General features: G+C 40.9%; 1 protein-coding gene across 2 annotated transcripts; it reads left to right on the top strand.

Annotated features, from left to right (window-relative positions):
* The first annotated feature begins 35 nt into the window (after nucleotides 1–35).
* ehmt2 (euchromatic histone-lysine N-methyltransferase 2) lies at nucleotides 36–15,522 on the top strand. Of its 2 annotated transcripts, none has more exons than XM_085446622.1 (28): nucleotides 36–76; nucleotides 1,370–1,439; nucleotides 1,715–1,882; nucleotides 1,995–2,251; nucleotides 2,689–2,767; nucleotides 2,876–2,958; nucleotides 3,047–3,181; nucleotides 3,292–3,363; nucleotides 5,077–5,188; nucleotides 5,966–6,049; nucleotides 6,351–6,487; nucleotides 7,187–7,330; nucleotides 7,726–8,042; nucleotides 8,137–8,370; nucleotides 8,857–8,939; nucleotides 9,261–9,367; nucleotides 9,783–9,905; nucleotides 10,036–10,137; nucleotides 10,360–10,464; nucleotides 10,795–10,949; nucleotides 11,063–11,230; nucleotides 12,079–12,223; nucleotides 12,315–12,392; nucleotides 12,516–12,631; nucleotides 13,032–13,118; nucleotides 13,219–13,297; nucleotides 13,631–13,806; nucleotides 14,745–15,522. In XM_085446622.1, the coding sequence occupies exons 1-28, from the start codon at nucleotides 50–52 to the stop codon at nucleotides 14,923–14,925; spliced, it is 3,624 nt and encodes a 1,207-aa protein (XP_085302748.1). In that variant the 5' UTR covers nucleotides 36–49; the 3' UTR covers nucleotides 14,926–15,522. The 2 variants fall into 2 exon arrangements, with proteins under 2 accessions (XP_085302748.1, XP_085302746.1); XM_085446620.1 differs by having other exon boundaries at nucleotides 10,777–10,949.
* The last annotated feature ends 30 nt before the right edge of the window (nucleotides 15,523–15,552 follow it).

Genomic DNA, 15,552 nt, shown 5'->3' with positions numbered 1-15,552 from the left:
TCCGGCCGTGACGCAGCACGCTCACATACGTTGACGGTCACTGGGAAACATGTCGGCTTCTGAGACAACGACAAAGGTAGCTAACGTACTGCAGCTGAAAACTGCATGCTAAAGGAATTTATGTCTATTCGTCTACCTTTAAACTCCCCAGCTTACCGATACTGCATACTGCCAAGCTCCTCTTGATTTTACATGTCGATTATAATAGCTTTTTTTTATTGAAACCTAGGCTGCACTGCTAGCAATGTTAGCCTGTAACAGTTTTGTGTTACCTGCAGGGTTACTCTTATCCAGATGATGTTTTGTTGCTGTTTTGTATTTATTGACCAGAAACCTTTGTAGCAATCCTCTGTATAGCAAGTATCGCACCTCGATCTGTTTTTAGGATATGTTTTTATTCGTAGTTGCTAGTTAGGAGCTTTTTTTAAGTAAATTTTGCACCAACGAGACATGGAAACCAAAAGAATTTAAGCAGTCATAGTTTAAAATCCCGTTTTAAATTCACTTTTCTATTTGGTGCACTGCTTGAGTAAGGAGTTTTTCTTGGGTCGTGTAAAAAGCATCAATGGAATTACTGACTCATGGCGGCAGTTCATGTAACATAACAGAAAATTTCACCTATTGGCCGACAGTTTTTTTTTGGAGAAGTGAAGGCCGAAAGTAGTGGGGTTTATTTTTTACCTAAAATAACATTTGTGACAGTTTTGATTGTAGTGCCAAAGAACAGACACAACACTTTTGAGATGAGTGATGCTGTGATGCTCACAGTATCCTCATATCCTTGTCCTGCTGCCCCTGGTTGAGGTCCTGTGTTGTTTGTCAGTAGGAAGCGTTTCTATCAAGAGAACTTGCTGGGCCCAAAAATATTACCATAAGGCCAGAGATAGAATGAGTGTAGTGGATACACATTTAGACCTCTAGAATGCATGTTTTTACATGTACACTGGTGTACATCCGCAAAGATGAGTAGGCTAAAATTCCTTCACAGCACTAGGAGTTATTAGGTTTAGGGGCCAATACCTTTTTCACACAGGGCCATTTGGGTTTTGATTTTCCCTTAATAATAAACAGCTTCATTTAGAAACTGCATTTTGTGTTTGCTCGTGTATTTTTTTGTCTTATTATTAAATTTGTTTGATCTAAAACATTTAAGTGTGACAGACATACAAAAATAAAGGAAGGGGGGCAATACTTTTTCAAGCAACTGTATATTTTGCATGCATACAAATATACAATATAATTTCTTTGTGTATTTATTCTACCATCTTCGAGATGGTTGAACTGCAATCATTTCATTAAATCATTGAAATAAGAGCCTGTTCTATTATCAGTTTTACTCGTTTCACTTGTTTCTTGTTTTGTCCACCAGGAGCACCATGAAAATGACGAGTCAAAAACATCAGAGGAGTCATTAGCTGGGTCAAGTCAAACAAAGGAAGGTAAATCACCAGCTGGTTTATGCAGATTATGTTAATATTTGAAATATATTGAAAGACATTGTATTGGTTTGCAATTAAATGGCCTGTGAATGCCATTTGATCTCATATGAGTACAGTGAATTGTCATATTAAAGAAATCAGACTGAGATGTTTTGAGATTTATGACATGCTGCACATCATTACACTACCATCAAGCGGCAGATTGTAGCATTATGCCCAAGAAATGATTTCTCCTTGATAAACTTTAAAATTCTTGCACTCCGGATATTCCTCAGATAATGCAGCCTCCACCTCATCTGCTGCTGACACCAAGACGGAGCCCATGGGTGTTATGTCATCACTGTTGTCGTCCCAGCAGCCCGGGAAGGATGCTTCCACAGTCAGAGAGGAAGGAGAACAATGGTCCCCTGCTGCCTCCCCCCAGAACAAACCTGCTGCTACAGGTGAGCTCAGATTGCGTTAGATGCTGTCGAAATTCTCTGCGTTGATTTCGTTGATTTAATCGGACTTAGTATACAAACTGAGGAGATAATCCCTTTTGCTTTGATTTGTCAGGTCACACAGCAAATTCCCTTCTTTCGACAACCTCGTCGTCATTGTCGTCGTCTCCTTCCACGTCCTCGACTTTGTCTCCTGGCCGAGCAAAGATGAGCGTTTCAGGGCCTGGTAGCAGTAAATCTGTCCTTCCACCTGGTCCTCCATCCTCCTCCTCTTCTTCCTCTACAACAGCTGCTTCTTCTCCATCTGTTTCCCCTGCACCACCCAAGATCCATCGGGCGCGAAAGACCATGAACAGGCCTCCACCAGGGCAGGTGAGAGAGGAGCTACTCCTATTTGGTATGAATCATATTTGGTAAATTTCTTTTGATTCTTGAGTTTTCATGATTTATTATCTGGATTTCTACCAGTTGTTAAAGGTGCTTATTGTAAATTATTGTGTTTTAAAAATGACTTTAAACCTTTCAAACTGACCTAAAGCTGTCAAGAATTTAAATGCCTGTAGAAAAATCCCTGCTGTGTGTTTAACAGGGTTTAAAACTTGAGGAAATTGGATATCATTTAGGAAAACAATTATATTTTTGTTCCTTTCCAGATTGATAAGCATATCTGGACAGTGTTCTTAAACTCAGAAAGGATCAAAAGGATATTTGTACTTTAGGTTTCTGCTTCCATCACAAGTTTGGTCTTAAGTTGCATTTAAAATGATATTAATATACCTGCAAACACTCTGGCTAATTTTTCTCCTCAGATCAGTCAAATTGAGGGACCTGTTGCATCTGTGACTCCTTCAGGATCCTCAGCCAGCTTTTCTTCTCACTCTGAACCTGGTCAGTAGGTCTAAACTCACAGTAAATGAGTAAAATGAGCATTAACTACTGCTTTACTTTAAAACTAAGCCTTGTCATGGTTTGTATCACATTGTTTTGCTTCTAAAGTTGCAAAGAGGAGGAGGCTGGATCCTTTATCAGACAGCACACCTGAGAGATCTGAAAATGTTTCCGATAACGCTCATACTGAGGTGAGACACTTGTTTTGGGGGGGGGGGGTTGGTTTAAATAACAGTTGTTTGTGGTCCATTTCATATCTGTCTCTCATCCTACTTTCAGGAAGGAAGCTCATTCCATAAAAAAGCAGAGTCTGAAATTGCACCCGGAAAGAGCATCAGCTCCGTGGGGAAGTCCGCGGAGGAAGTAGCCGAGAGAATTCAGATTTCTAGTCCGTCCAGGCGAGATTCTGAAAAGGTTTGAAGCCATTAAAAGTAAACCCACATTACACTGCTACAGTGTGTTTATGAGCCAAACTTTAAACTAATGTAAACTAAGCTTCTTCTTTTTTTTTTTTTGCTTTACAGTTTGAAGATGGTGAAGAAGAAACAAGACAGCAAGCTAAAGACACAGAGAGGCCAGTAAACACCTCGGATCACGTGAGTAGCTTCTTGGCTTGATATTTGCTTTCTTGTTAGATACTTCTTTCCTCATTTTTGTATTAACTTCGTGTTTCATTACTGTATTTGCACCTGTACATGTGACTCTAGCCAGCATGGCCATGCATGTACTCTAGATATGCAGGGTTATCTACAGTGGCTTGCAAAAGTATTCGGCCCCCTTGAACCTTCCCACATTTTGTCACATTACAGCCACAAACATGAATCAATTTTGTTGGAATTCCATGTGAAAGACCAACACAAAGTGGTGCACACGTGAGAAGTGGAACGAAAATCATACATGATTCCAAACATTTTTTACAAATAAATAACTGCAAAGTGGGGTGTGCGTAATTATCCAGCCCGCTTTGGTCTGAGTGCAGTCAGTTGTCCATAGATATTGTCTGATGAGTGCTAATAACTAAATAGAGTGCACCTAATGTCAGTACAAATACAGCTGCTCTGTGACGGCCTCAGAGGTTGTCTAAGAGAATATTGGGAGCAACAACACCATGAAGTCCAAAGAACACACCAGACAGGTCAGGGATAAAGTTATTGAGAAATTTAAAGCAGGCTTAGGCTACAAAAAGATTTCCCAAGCCTTGAACATCCCACGGAGCACTGTTCAAGCCATCATTCAGAAATGGAAGGAGTATGGCACAACTGTAAACCTACCAAGACAAGGCTGTCCACCTAAACTCACAGGCCGAACAAGGAGAGCGCTGATCAGAAATGCAGCCAAGAGGCCCATGGTGACTCTGGACGAGCTGCAGAGATCTCCAGCTCAGGTGGGGGAATCTGTCCATAGGACAACTATTAGCCGTGCACTGCACAAAGTTGGCCTTTATGGAAGAGTGGCAAGAAGAAAGCCATTGCTAACAGAAAACCATAAGAAGTCCCGTTTGCAGTTCGCCTTAAGCCATGTGGGGGACATAGCAAACATGTGGAAGAAGGTGCTCTGGTCAGATGAGACCAAAATGGAACTTTGTGGCCAAAATGCAAAACGCTATGTGTGGCAGGAAACTAACACAGCACATCACTCTGAACACACCATCCCCACTGTCAAATATGGTGGTGGCAGCATCATGCTCTGGGGGTGCTTCTCTTCAGCAGGTGTACACCACTTTGTATTGGTCTTTCATGTGGAATTCCAATAAAATAGATTCATGTTTGTGGCTATAATGTGATAAAATGTGGGAAAGTTCAAGGGGGCCGAATACTTTTGCAAGCCACTGTACGTGTCGTGACAAATGTCTTTAGCTCAAATAAGCCATCAATAAGTTGCAGCAGGATCATTATTAAGGAGTTGGACCATGAAGATGCTGAGACACTACTTCATGTTTAAAGTTGCTGTCTTGTCTGTAAACTGAGGAATTTGTACTTTAAAGGTAGACGTATTGTGCTTATTTTCAATCCCATATATTTGTTCTTGGACTCTGTAAAAGTCATTTTGCACACTATAAGAGAATCCATGGATGCAGCTCTTCATTTTATCCACCAGCAAGGTGTTCTAGCGCCTATTAAGTCAGCTTTCTTCTGATTGGCTGCTCTTCGTATAAACTAGTCTTTTAGCTTGAAACTTTAACAACCTCAAAAATGCAAACTTTGGTTGGAGTTTTAAAATAATCAGCCACTACTTAAAAACCCCACTATTTCACAAATGTTATATTTTTATATTCAGATGTTTATTTTTTATTTGTCTTTTACTTTCAGAGTTCAGAGCCTAAAACACAGAGAGTGGTCAGAGAGAGCGAAGAGTCTTCGTGGCCACTGTCCGATCAGGACAAAGAGAGAAACGCGGCTGACGTCGTGGAGACAGAGGGAGGTGAGTGATGTCATCTACTTCCTACTCTCTGAACCACACTTATCTGTCAAAGAGATTGGTAACCTGAAACACGCTCCTTGAAATAAGAATTTTTTTAACAGTAAATTTTGAAAAATCCAGGCTCTTACAAAAAGCAAATTGGTCACAATTAAAAACAATGTGCCGCACTCATTCATACATCACTTTTGTATGCATAGAGGGTTTTAGTCGTTTATAATACACATCAATGCATGCACGTGGAAGGATTTAGTCAGTATCTTGCCCAAGGACATTTGCATACTGGAAAAGTTGTGAGAAAAACCACCAACCTGTCAGTTAGTGAAAATGAACATGAAGCAAAAAGCCAGAGAAACATATTGTGTTGCGCATTTGTTACACATTGGCATTAAGTGAAAAGTTAAAAGGATCATAGAAATGATCTAAGACAGCTGTCAGATAATGCATAGAGTAGGCCGTCATCACAAACAGGACATATATGTAAAGAAAATCTCTAAAGGACACCACTGCCACCTCAACCAGGACCTAAACACTCTTGTGAAGAGGAATCCTGTGTCCAGACTTGCAAAGATGCCACCCGCAGACTCAGAGCTGTAATTAGAACCAAAGGTGTCTCTGAAAACATGTTTTCTGCTGATCAGTGAGAAAAGGTCTAAATGGCTTTTTCAAATTTCAGTGTTGTAAAGCATTAAAAGCTGTGTAGCATGAGTGAAGAGCATCATGTTCCAGTTCCTTTTAGTGCTTACAGTTTTTTTTTTTTGTTTGGTTTGTCCTTGACAGGAAGGTCTGCAGAGTACACAGAGGTTCCCTTGGGTGCTCTGGACATCGCTGCTGCTGACAGTCTGACACTTTCTCCTCATCCGGGTAGGTGTAAGATGGATGTGTCGCTCTAAAGTAGATTATACAGGGGCAATAAAGTGGTGTTTACCTTTAATGATGCAATCTACTGCTTTGGTTGTACTGAGCAGTTCAATTAGAGCAGTAGAACAGTTACTTAACAGAGTGGAATTCATTTCCTTTAAAAAAGATTTATATTGGATAACACCAAAATCACCCAATTATATTTTTCAAACCTAAGTATTGTCTTCTGTAACAGTTGAGGTTTAGATGACTTTAATGTTAACTGTTAAATCACAAGTCAAACCCTGCCCCTCCACTTTTGCAGATGGAAGTGATGCAGGAGACACGGAGCGGCTGGAAGAGCTTCCCCTGTGCAGCTGCAGGATGGAGGCTCCTCGGGTGGACAGCACCAGCCACCGTGTCAGCAGACAGTGCATGGCCACTGAGAGCATCGATGGAGAGGTTTGTCCCTGTGTTTGCTCTCTGTGTTTACCCTGCAGGTGGCTACTTTTCGTTTTATAACATACAGTATTAATTGATTTCTTTAGCTCTGTGTGAGGTAAAGTATTCAACATTGGAAGACTTTTTATTTTTTTTAATTCTCAGTTTACTACATGTACAAATGCATTCAGGAAAATCAAAAGACCGTTTCTCTCTCACCTTAGTATAAAGAAGAATTTAGAAAAAATCTGAGCATTTCAGGGAATGTATAAAACTCAAACCTATGTACACTATGATAGCAGTGCGAGATATAAATCAGTAGAGCTGTGTACAAGGACAGTACTGAAAATGCACGCGTTATGTGTGTAGGGGTAAAAGAAAAGCCGATGAAAGCTGGATTTAAGATCAAGGGTAACTTTGATGTGGGAAAAAATTTGGAGGATCAAATATATGCTTTTCATCTGGATCCAGCTCAGACATTACTTTCTCTTTAGCAGTTATTATTATACAGCTGGGAAGCGCAAACAAAAATATGACCTAATAATTGTTCATAGAGTTTTTTTTCTCTCTCATTCTCTGCCTGTAAAACTGTGTAAAATGCAGTAGATGTCATTTTTTATGGCAATAACATCTTAAAAATATTTAATCTAACTCAGTAAAGGTTTCAGAAATCCTGGAGTTCATTTAAGTTCATTTTTTTTCTCCTGTTGTGTTTGTCAGCTGCGAGCTTGCACCAATCGGACTATTAAGGGGGAGACCATGAGGCCGTCCAGTCGGGTTCCCCTGATGGTGCTTTGTGACGTCCATCGCTCACACATGGTCAAACACCACTGCTGTCCCGGCTGTGGATATTTCTGTATAGCGGTAAGTGTTAAAACCACCTGTTTTCATATTTGAAGACTCTAGAGTGTCTATCGAATGTGGTTTTGGCATCTTCTTACACAACAACCTGCGAGAATGTGGCTCAAGTTTGTTCCTGTAGAGTTTTACACGTGAACTGAAACCAAAGGAAGTTGTTTACAGAACTTTAGACTTTAGATATTTCCTTAGTTCTTATTTCTCCTTCTCAGTTCTCCTGTATATCGTCTCTGATAATGGTCTTAGTCCTCTTTTTCTTCCTTCTCTCTTCTTGTTTATGCTTTTCTTCATCTGCCTCAGTATATTCTGTGCAGTAGACTTGTTTTTCCTCTTTGATATCTTTTTTTTTTTTTTTTTTTACATATCTGGTTTTATTCTTCTGCTTTATGCTCCTCTTTCAGGGCACATTTCTTGAGTGCTGCCCAGACCAGCGCATAGCTCACCGTTTCCACCGGGGGTGTGTGACGGTGCTGGGCGGCGGGCGCAGCAGAGCAAATGGCGGAGGCATGCTTTTCTGTCCCCATTGTGGCGAAGATGCCTCCGAGGCGCAGGAGGTCACTATCCGGTCGTTCGGCACGGCCTCCGCAACTACGGTCGTCACCATGTCTGCTTCCTCCACCACCACACCGTCTCTGCCACCATCTGTCCCCACGGGACCCTCTCTCACAGCCTCCACAGGTGGGATGAAGGATGGGAAGATGCCCGAAAGACCTGTCAGGTAAGGCTAAATGACATGGGAAATGTCAGAATTTAAAATGTGGTTTTTTTTTTTCTTTTTCTTTTTTTGCTTCCATACTTTCCTGTCTTTTCAGTGCTCGTATGCGTAGTCACGGCTTGGTAACACCTGCAGTAGAGCAGCAGCAGCCTCCTCAACCTGTAGCTTCAGCTGCAACTGCGACCACCGTCCCCCCAGCAGAGGAGGGCGTGGACAGCGTAGGACCTTCGCTCTGCATGCCAAATGGGAAGCCAGTCAGCCCAAGTGCACTTCCACCTGGGCCCAGTAGGGCGGCGCTGCAGAAAGCCATTCTCACGCAGGACACAGAGAGGTTGGAGACTTGATTTAAGTTGAATTATTTTCAGCTCCATCTGGTTAAAGAGCTGAATACCAGGCTGAAGCAGGTTTAATTTCAGCTTTTGAGCTTCATTTGTTTCCTTAAAATATACACACAGCTCTCTTTTTATATTTTTTCCCCAAGCAGAGCATTCCTGTCATCTTCTGAAATCTCTTAATCTGTTTTCACAAGTGAACTTGGGGTTGGGCTTTATTTCACAGAGGTGCAAACTCAAATGTAGTATTCGCTAACGATAAATGCACCACTCTGTTATCTGCTCTGTTCACACATCGGGCTGTAATGTGTGTAAAAACTGCTTTAAACTTGCACAGAAAGATGATACATTGCTGTAAATGCAGGCATAAACATCTTCCATCACTGTTTGCTCAAAATCTTCCAAAAACAGTGGCTTTCTCTGAAAAACTAAATCGCTAGTTGTTTGGAGGCCAAATTGGTAAATTACTGCTTTTCATTTGCCAGGAGGAAGAAACTGAGGTTCCACCCTCGTCAGCTCTACCCTGCCGCCAAGCAAGGAGAGGTGCAGAGAGTCCTGCTCATGCTCAGTGAGTGGCAAAAACTGCAGCGCTTCCACTGTGCTCCTTTATATTTCGACTTGTATACTTTGACAAAAATGGTTGTTGCCTGTTCTTTTAATAGGTATTCATCATGATAGAGTTCATTATGTAATCAGCTTACGATCAGTTTAAATTCCTCAATCAAAGAAAATGTTACATATGAACACACTAAAGAAAATAAACAGGCACGGAAGTGCTGTTACTCCATCACATCACATGTACACTATTGCCCTGAAATCTTCAGAGTGAAAAGAAAGCAAACACATGACCACTAGTTATCTATTAAGTGTGTGTGTGTGTGTGTCCCAGTGGAGGGTATCGATCCAACGTACCAGCCGGACTCTCAGAACAGGCGCTCCGCTCTTCACGCTGCAGCTCAGAGAGGTCTGCTGGAAGTCTGCTACATGCTGATACAGGTGAGAAATGAATCGCCTGGTTACACTTGTCTTTGCTTCTTTCATCTGTGGATGTGAGCTTACTCGTTTTCTATGAGGCTGCAAATAGAGCTTACTTTTGAAATTTCAAAATTAGTATAGTTTGTATAGTTTAGCAATGGAAAGAAAAAGCTGGCATGCTTTTTAAGAATCCCAGATGAGTCATAGAGATGGTTGCTTTTTCTGATTAATGGCCCAAAACATAAAGATAACTCTTGCACTGAACAGCCTTTTTTTTTTAAATTTTATGATGCTGTTTGCATCTGATCCTTTCAGCTCTGCATTTTCACAAACAATTAACCATTTAAAAATGAAAATGGGCACACATCATTGCTTTTAGGATGTGCCGAAATTAAAGTATTTCATTTAAATATTACACTTGATTCCACACTGACAGGCTGGTGCTCAAGTTGATGCCCAGGACAAGGACCTGAGGACTCCTCTGTTGGAGGCTATCATCAACAATCACATTGAGGTGGCTCGCTACCTGGTCCAGAATGGCGCCTGCGTCTATCACGTTGTAAGTGTCTCCAAACAAATAACTGTGAACCATAAGAGGTTTGCTGGATATGGATTTTTTTTTTAAAATAAATGATTATTATTTATTTATTTATTTAATTTTATTTTTTTAATATATCATTGTTCATCAGGAGGAGGATGGATATACTGGCCTCCACCATGCTGCCAAGCTGGGAAACCTTGAGACTGTCAACATGCTTCTGGAGACGGGGCAGGTTGATGTGAATGCACAGGTAAAGCAAGATCCCGGATGTCTATTTTAAAGGAGCAAGATAGCATTTTTGTCTGCCATCACTTACTTTCTCCCTCTTCAATGAAAATTTCAGCCTTTTCCTGACAAGGAAATGATTTGATTAGACTTTGTAAAATAGCCAGAGATTGAACCACCAACCTTCTACATGGCATATGATTCGCTCTGTTGTCCACTCCCGACTCTTCCTGTGGGCTTGTTTCAGGACAGCGGGGGCTGGACGCCAATCATCTGGGCCGCAGAGCACAAACACGTCAATGTGATCAAAGCGCTGCTGAACAGAGGAGCTGACGTCACCATCAATGATAAGGTAGATTTCTACCATAAACTCTGCAAAAGTACACGATACAACGTCTTTGTGCAAGCAGGTGGAGTCGCTCCCTGCTTGGCTTTAGCAAGAATGCAAATTTTAGGCATTAGCCTCACTTTTAAGCCATATTAAATGTTATTGGATTTTCCTAAATTCAGATTAGGACTTTGGAGGGAGGAGTGCATCCACAGCTTAGATAATGGAAACATGTTTAAGCATTATGAAGTGGTTAAACAATTTCCTAGCTCATTGGTGTGAGAGACCACATAGATGCAGTTGTATGAACATATTTCAGGTTTTTACTTTAAACAGTCACGTCTTTCCCATCAGGAGCTGAATGTTTGTCTCCACTGGGCGGCGTATGCAGGAAATGTGGATATAGCAGAGCTGGTGTTGAACGCCGGCTGCTCCCTCTCCTCTGTTAACGTACACGGAGACACACCACTCCACATCGCTGCCAGAGAGGGCTACTTGGAATGTGTTACGTGAGTTTATATACATCTGCTTTTATCCATCAACACATTTAAGGAAATTGGAGACATTTTGCTACAGTTGGTTGGACATGAACTTGTTTTCTCTGGGTTTTTGTTTTGTGCAGGTTGTTCCTGTCCAGAGGTGCAGACATAGACATCATGAACAGGGAGGGAGACACACCTCTTACATTGGCGCGAACTGACACACCAGTGTGGGTGTCACTCCAAATCAACAGGAAACTGCGAAGGGGAATAACCAATCGCATGCTTCGGACGGAAAGAATCATCTGCAGGTAGGTGTTTTGGGTCGATAATGTGTTGTTTACATGAAAATAATCAGCAGTGCAAATTCAAGGATACAATTTCTTGCCAAGATTGATGTAAGAGCTAGTATTTGGTACTACAAAGAAGTGGAACCCCAAATACAGCAATGAAAGCTCCACTTTTATTTGGTTTTCTAAAATGTTAACAGAAACATGAAAAAAATCCCTGCTTAAGTCTACCCCTAAATAAAAAATCCATGACTCAGATTGCATAATGAGGTATGTTGTCACATTGGTTCTGTATGTTGCAATATATTTTTAATAGATGAGACTTTGAGAATTGGACTCTATTTAACCCTTTCATGCATGAACTATGATAACATCAATCCAGATTTTTTTCTTAAGTATTTTTATTCCTCTTTAGGCATGTAAAAAAGATTTTTGACTTCATTTATTTAAACATGTACTTTCCAAATAGTTTTTTACACGTCCACTTACACATGTCCACTGGCTGACCAGTGGGTAGCAGGGTATCGACTGACACATCAGTGTCCAATGTAGTGGTTTCTGTGCAAGTATACCATCAACACTGACACAAATGCAAGAAAACAGCCGTTGAATAGCTGTCCACTGTAGTGACCACTATGCGTAAGTTGAAACCTATCACACTGTGTACTTAAGTCTATGCTAGGCACACCCACCATTTATCTGGCAGCTCAATGCCAGGCTCACGCCCCAAAACCATTTTAGTTTTGGTATCAAGAGCCATGAGTGCATCATGTATGCTAAATGATGTGATTTATGATTAGGTCCAGGGGACTTCCCATGGTCGATCAGTGGGGAAACATGCAGATTAAGCTTTTTGCTTTGTGTGTCAGTGACATCGCACAGGGCTACGAGAATGTTCCAATCCCCTGCGTGAATTCGGTGGATGATGAAGGATGTCCATCGGATTACAAATACGTTTCAGAAAACTGTGAAACTTCAGCAATGAACATAGACCGCAATATCACACACTTACAGGTAACTTCATTTTGTCTCCACACAACAGAACTTTTATTTTGAAAAATGTATTCTTCATTTTTCCTTGTTTTGTTTTTTTCTCCCCCTTCAGCACTGTAGTTGCACTGATGACTGCTCATCTAGCAACTGCCTCTGTGGACAGCTCAGCATCCGCTGCTGGTATGACAAGGTAACAAACTGTCTGGGGAAAAAATACCATCATAATCATTAGCAGCAGATTTCATATGAAGTTAAATTGGCAGAGTTATTCTTATTCTATCATATTTTTTTTCACCTCTTTTTCTGTTACAAGGATCAACGGCTGCTTCAGGAGTTCAACAAAATCGAACCTCCACTAATTTTCGAATGCAACATGGCTTGCTCTTGTTATCGAACGTGCAAGAACAGGGTGGTCCAGGCAGGGATCAAGTGAGTATCAGCAATTAAAGAAATGCATAAATCTCAGCCAGATTACACGTCAGACTACAAACCGACACCAAAGAATCTTAACCTCATATCATCTGGAGAGATTTCTAACAAATAAACTCAACTGCTAAAGTTTTGATTGGGGGGGGAAAAAATGATTCTTCTCTTGTGCAGTAATCAACAACCTGCTGACCATCTTTCTACATCTTGCTGAGGGCAGCAATGGTAAAGCAATAATTATTAATCACTCTGCACCTGAGTCAGTCACAGATGTTTAACAGTGCAGAGGCAGCCATGTGTTGCAAATAGCCATCACTGGCTTTTTTTCTTTTTCCCCCCCGGTTGATGAGTGTCTGCTTGATACTTCACCCTTAACCCTATTTTTTTCATCTTTCCTCCTCAGAGTTCGTTTGCAGCTGTACAGGACAGAGAAGATGGGCTGGGGAGTTCGAGCTCTGCAGGACATTCCACAGGGAAGCTTCATCTGCGAGTAAGAGGAAAAAAAACCCTCTGCTGGCACACACTAGGCTGCTTTTCTGTAAAAAGCTAGAGGTTAAAAAAATGAAGCTTACCTTCCTCTTTCTGCACAGATATGTTGGAGAGCTGATCTCAGATGCAGAAGCAGATGTTAGAGAGGATGACTCCTACCTGTTTGACCTGGACAACAAGGTGAACCTTCTTAAATTGTGTATTTCAAAACATGGACATCATGTGGGGAAAACGGAAAGAGGGGGCACACAGCTTATTAACTGTATAATTATTAATCAAAAACTATGAAGTAAATAATTGACCAAGTCTTAATCTTGTGTTTCGAAGGTTAGGGTTTAAGCCCCTTTCTTGTGTTGACACTGATTCTAAAAATATGAAGATACTTTTATCGTGGTACTTTGAATTGATGATTGTGTTGTAGTATTTTAAATTGTATTTAATAGGAATAAATATGCCCATAGCAGAAATAAACGTCTGCTATGATTTCCTCAACTGTCTTTTTTTTCTGTATAGGATGGGGAGGTGTATTGCATCGATGCCCGGTATTACGGCAACATCAGCCGCTTCATCAACCACCTGTGTGACCCAAACCTCATCCCAGTACGTGTGTTCATGCTCCATCAGGACCTGCGATTTCCGCGCATTGCCTTCTTTAGCTCCAGAGACATCCTCAGTGGGCAGGAGCTGGGGTAAGAAGTCATAAGTGCCTGGTTGGACCTTAAAGTTGTGGTCAAGAGTTTACATGCACTCATCATGGGCAAGAATTGGGTTAATCCAAGAAGAATAATTGTAGATTTACATCAGCTGGGAATGGCTGTCATAGCAGTTTCGAACAACTGCTATGACAGATCATCTTAGGTTTTCATCTATAGGTTTTCATCTTGTGAATAACTTGATCATCTTTTCAAACAACTGTGCTGTACGTAAGAACAGTGGATCTCTCTGTCACCCTCAGGTGAGAAAAAATTCTTAGGATGTTTGGAATAACCAGGAATCACCTGCCATGAACCAGAAACTCCTGGTATCCGGTCTTTAAGTGATGACATATGAACTTTGTCACATATGAGCTTCCAGGTCCAAACTACTCTGTTTATTAAAGCTGTTGTGTTTTTAAACATGTTTTAATGCTTTGTATCTTGTTCCGTGTAATCTGAACAAGCCCCTAAAAACAGTCAGCGATCACTGTCGGCCTCTCTCGGTTTTTATTACACTAATCATTTTAAAGCTCAGTTTTTAAAACCTTACGATGTAACTACAGCTCAGCTCATGATGCAGTGTTTTAATGACTAACCTCTTATTGCGGATGGATTATCTCAGTTAATCTCCTGACTCAAGTTTGGTCCTTTTACAATCCTGCCATGCAGTTGCATTTGTTCCTAACCATCGGAAACCCTCGCGTTAACTTTTATAGAGTGGAAAAAAGTTGGTGTTCATCCTCCAGCTTCACTGTTTTTACATTATGAAAAAAGAAATTAAATTACCATAACTGTACACTTGCCCATGAAAAGTGTATGTGAACTAAATTGAACACAACTGTGTGTAATTTATTTCCTGCTTAGTTGAGCCCTCTTTTCTTTCTGTTATCTGGAAATCTATTCTAATGGTCTGTCTTCTGATTGGTCCTTAGGTTTGACTACGGAGATCGGTTTTGGGACATTAAGAGCAAATATTTCACCTGTCAGTGCGGCTCGGAGAAATGCAAACATTCTGCCGAAGCTATCGCCTTGGAGCAGAGCCGGCTAGCTCGGCTGGAGGCCGGCCCAGAATCAGGAGCTGACTGTGGGCTGACCATGCTAGGGAACTCTTAAACAAACAAAAAAAAAAGACACTTACCCATGGGGCCTTTGGATTAACCCCTTCTGTTGCATACACTAGTAATGGAAATACATCATAGCGGGGCTACATCTTCATTCATCATTCAGTTTTATATCTAAGGTGCTGTGTGTTTTTCTACTTGAACTGCAATTTCTTTTCCTGAAGCTGTCAACAGCCACTTTATCTTGTCGAGGATTTGGGCCGGAAGATTTTTTTTTACCATGTAGGAGTTTGGAGAAAGAAATGACAGAGGTCTTGTAATTCTTTACGCACAGTATTTTAACTGTAAATCATAATGTACTCATGCCTTGACTCTTTGCGTGTTAGCAGTCTGCCATCATGTACCAGTCATATATACAAACATGTATTTTATACTTTTTCTTTTTTCTTTTTTTTTGTTTCTCTTGTGCCAACAAGTCATGCATTTTGATACAGAGCAGTAATGGTTCGGGTGTTTACTCATGCTGGACCGAGTAAGGTTGTTTTTGATTACCATGTTAGCTTTGTTTTGTTTTGTTTTTTTTGTTTTGTTTTTTTTATACCTGCTGTTTACTGTCACATGTAGTGTAATAAAATAACTCGTGAGTTGACTTCTGTGCTGTGGCTTTATTAAAATTAAG

The sequence above is a fragment of the Copadichromis virginalis genome, linkage group LG22, assembly GCF_057382275.1.
Source record: "Copadichromis virginalis isolate Kocher_CV1m ecotype Utaka linkage group LG22, C_Virginalis_male_GT1.1, whole genome shotgun sequence".
Classification (NCBI taxonomy): Eukaryota; Metazoa; Chordata; class Actinopteri; order Cichliformes; family Cichlidae; genus Copadichromis; species Copadichromis virginalis.
This window is presented reverse-complemented; position numbering and strand designations above follow the sequence as displayed.

Coding starts and splice junctions, on each gene's coding strand:
- ehmt2 (XM_085446620.1), top strand. CDS start 50: ATGTCGGCTTCTGAGACAACGACAAAG. Junction 1,440..1,714: donor GTCAAGTCAAACAAAGGAAG/GTAAATCACCAG, acceptor GATATTCCTCAG/ATAATGCAGCCTCCACCTCA. Junction 8,940..9,260: donor GAGAGTCCTGCTCATGCTCA/GTGAGTGGCAAA, acceptor TGTGTGTCCCAG/TGGAGGGTATCGATCCAACG.